At 40.3% G+C, this 1,458-nt stretch overlaps 1 protein-coding gene across 1 annotated transcript in view; it reads right to left on the bottom strand.

Annotated features, from left to right (window-relative positions):
• Positions 1–152: 152 nt before the first annotated feature.
• LOC104810149 (histone deacetylase HDT2-like) overlaps positions 153–1,458 on the bottom strand; it is a 6,114-nt gene continuing 4,808 nt past the window's right edge. Inside the window, exons 2-5 of the mRNA XM_010536349.1 lie at positions 1,259–1,324; positions 1,056–1,124; positions 853–921; positions 153–760 (exon numbers count right to left, since the gene is read on the bottom strand). Coding sequence (XP_010534651.1) covers positions 153–760; positions 853–921; positions 1,056–1,124; positions 1,259–1,324 — 812 coding nt within the window. The remainder of the gene's footprint in view (positions 761–852; positions 922–1,055; positions 1,125–1,258; positions 1,325–1,458) is intronic.

Genomic DNA, 1,458 nt, shown 5'->3' on the forward strand with positions numbered 1-1,458 from the left:
GTTTGACTCTTCTGGTTGACGAGTTTGACTGATATTCATATAATTGCTCATATGTAGGACATCATCAATCTGTGCAAAAATCTGATAATGATCAAGAGGATGTAGAATTTGCACAACACGAACAAGGTATGGACTGATATGTGTTTATATGGTCAAAGTAGACAAACTGATTTGGGTTGACGAGTTTGATTGATGTTCAGATACGACATCCATAACCTCTCTTCTCTCGGTTTTTGCATAAACTTGAAGAGAGCAGTCGCTTTTCTTGTGTTTGTCTCAATAAAACTTTCAACGCGCACAACATTGTCATAGACCATAGGCTGTCGAGGGATCCACACATAACCTGGAGGAGCTACAGATATCGGCACCAATGCGGATTCTATCGGCACCAATGCACCTTCTTCTACTGGGCATGAAACACCTTCTTCTACTGGGACCAATGCAGATTCTACACGATCTTTGTCCTTCTTTCCTTTTCTACCTCTTGTCTCTCTCTTTGCCCGTCGTTTTTTGGAGGGTGGATCAGTCGAGCCCAAAGTAGTATATGGACTTTTAAGAGTTGGCTTTATTTTCCTCTTCGGTCGTTTACTACTCTGAACTGGATCCTTGGGAGCAGCAGGGACCTCGACATCCTCCTTTTCCTGAGCAGGTATCCCTCCATCATCATCATCAGTCGAAACCAAAATAATATTAGATACTGCTCTAGGAGTAGGGGGAATCGCATCACTATCATCACTATCATCTTCTTCATCATCAGTTCCTGCATATGACCAATTATCTGAACATCAATCAAACTCGTCAACCCAAATCAGTTTGTCTACTTTGACCATATAAACACATATCAGTCCATACCTTGTTCGTGTTGTGCAAATTCTACATCCTCTTGATCATTATCGGATTTTTGCACAGATTGATGATGTCCTACATATGAGCAATTATATGAATATCAGTCAAACTCGTCAACCAGAAGAGTCAAACCGGTCAAACTCGTCAACCAAAAGAGTCAAACCAATCTAACTCGAGCTGCCCAAATAAAGTGTAGTGTAAGATCATACCTTGTTCGTTCTGTGCCATTTCTATATCCTCTTGATCATTGTCAGATTCTTGCACAGATTGATGATGTCCTACATATGACCAATTATATGAATATCAGTCAAACTCGTCAACCAGAAGAGTCAAACCGGTCAAACTCGTCAACCAAAATAGTCAAACCAATCTAACTCGGGCTACCCAAATAAAGTGTAGTGTAAGATCATACCTTGCTCATTCTGTGCAATTTCTATATCCTCTTGATCATTGTCAGATTCTTGCACAGATTGATGTCCTACATATGACCAATTATATGAATATCAGTCAAACTCGTCAACCAGAAGAGTCAAACCGGTCAAACTCGTCAACCAAAATAGTCAAACCAATCTAACTCGGGCTACCCAAATAAAGTGTAGTGTAAGATCATAC

Source organism: Tarenaya hassleriana, unplaced genomic scaffold (assembly GCF_000463585.1).
Source record: "Tarenaya hassleriana unplaced genomic scaffold, ASM46358v1 Cleome17, whole genome shotgun sequence".
NCBI lineage: Eukaryota > Viridiplantae > Streptophyta > Magnoliopsida > Brassicales > Cleomaceae > Tarenaya > Tarenaya hassleriana.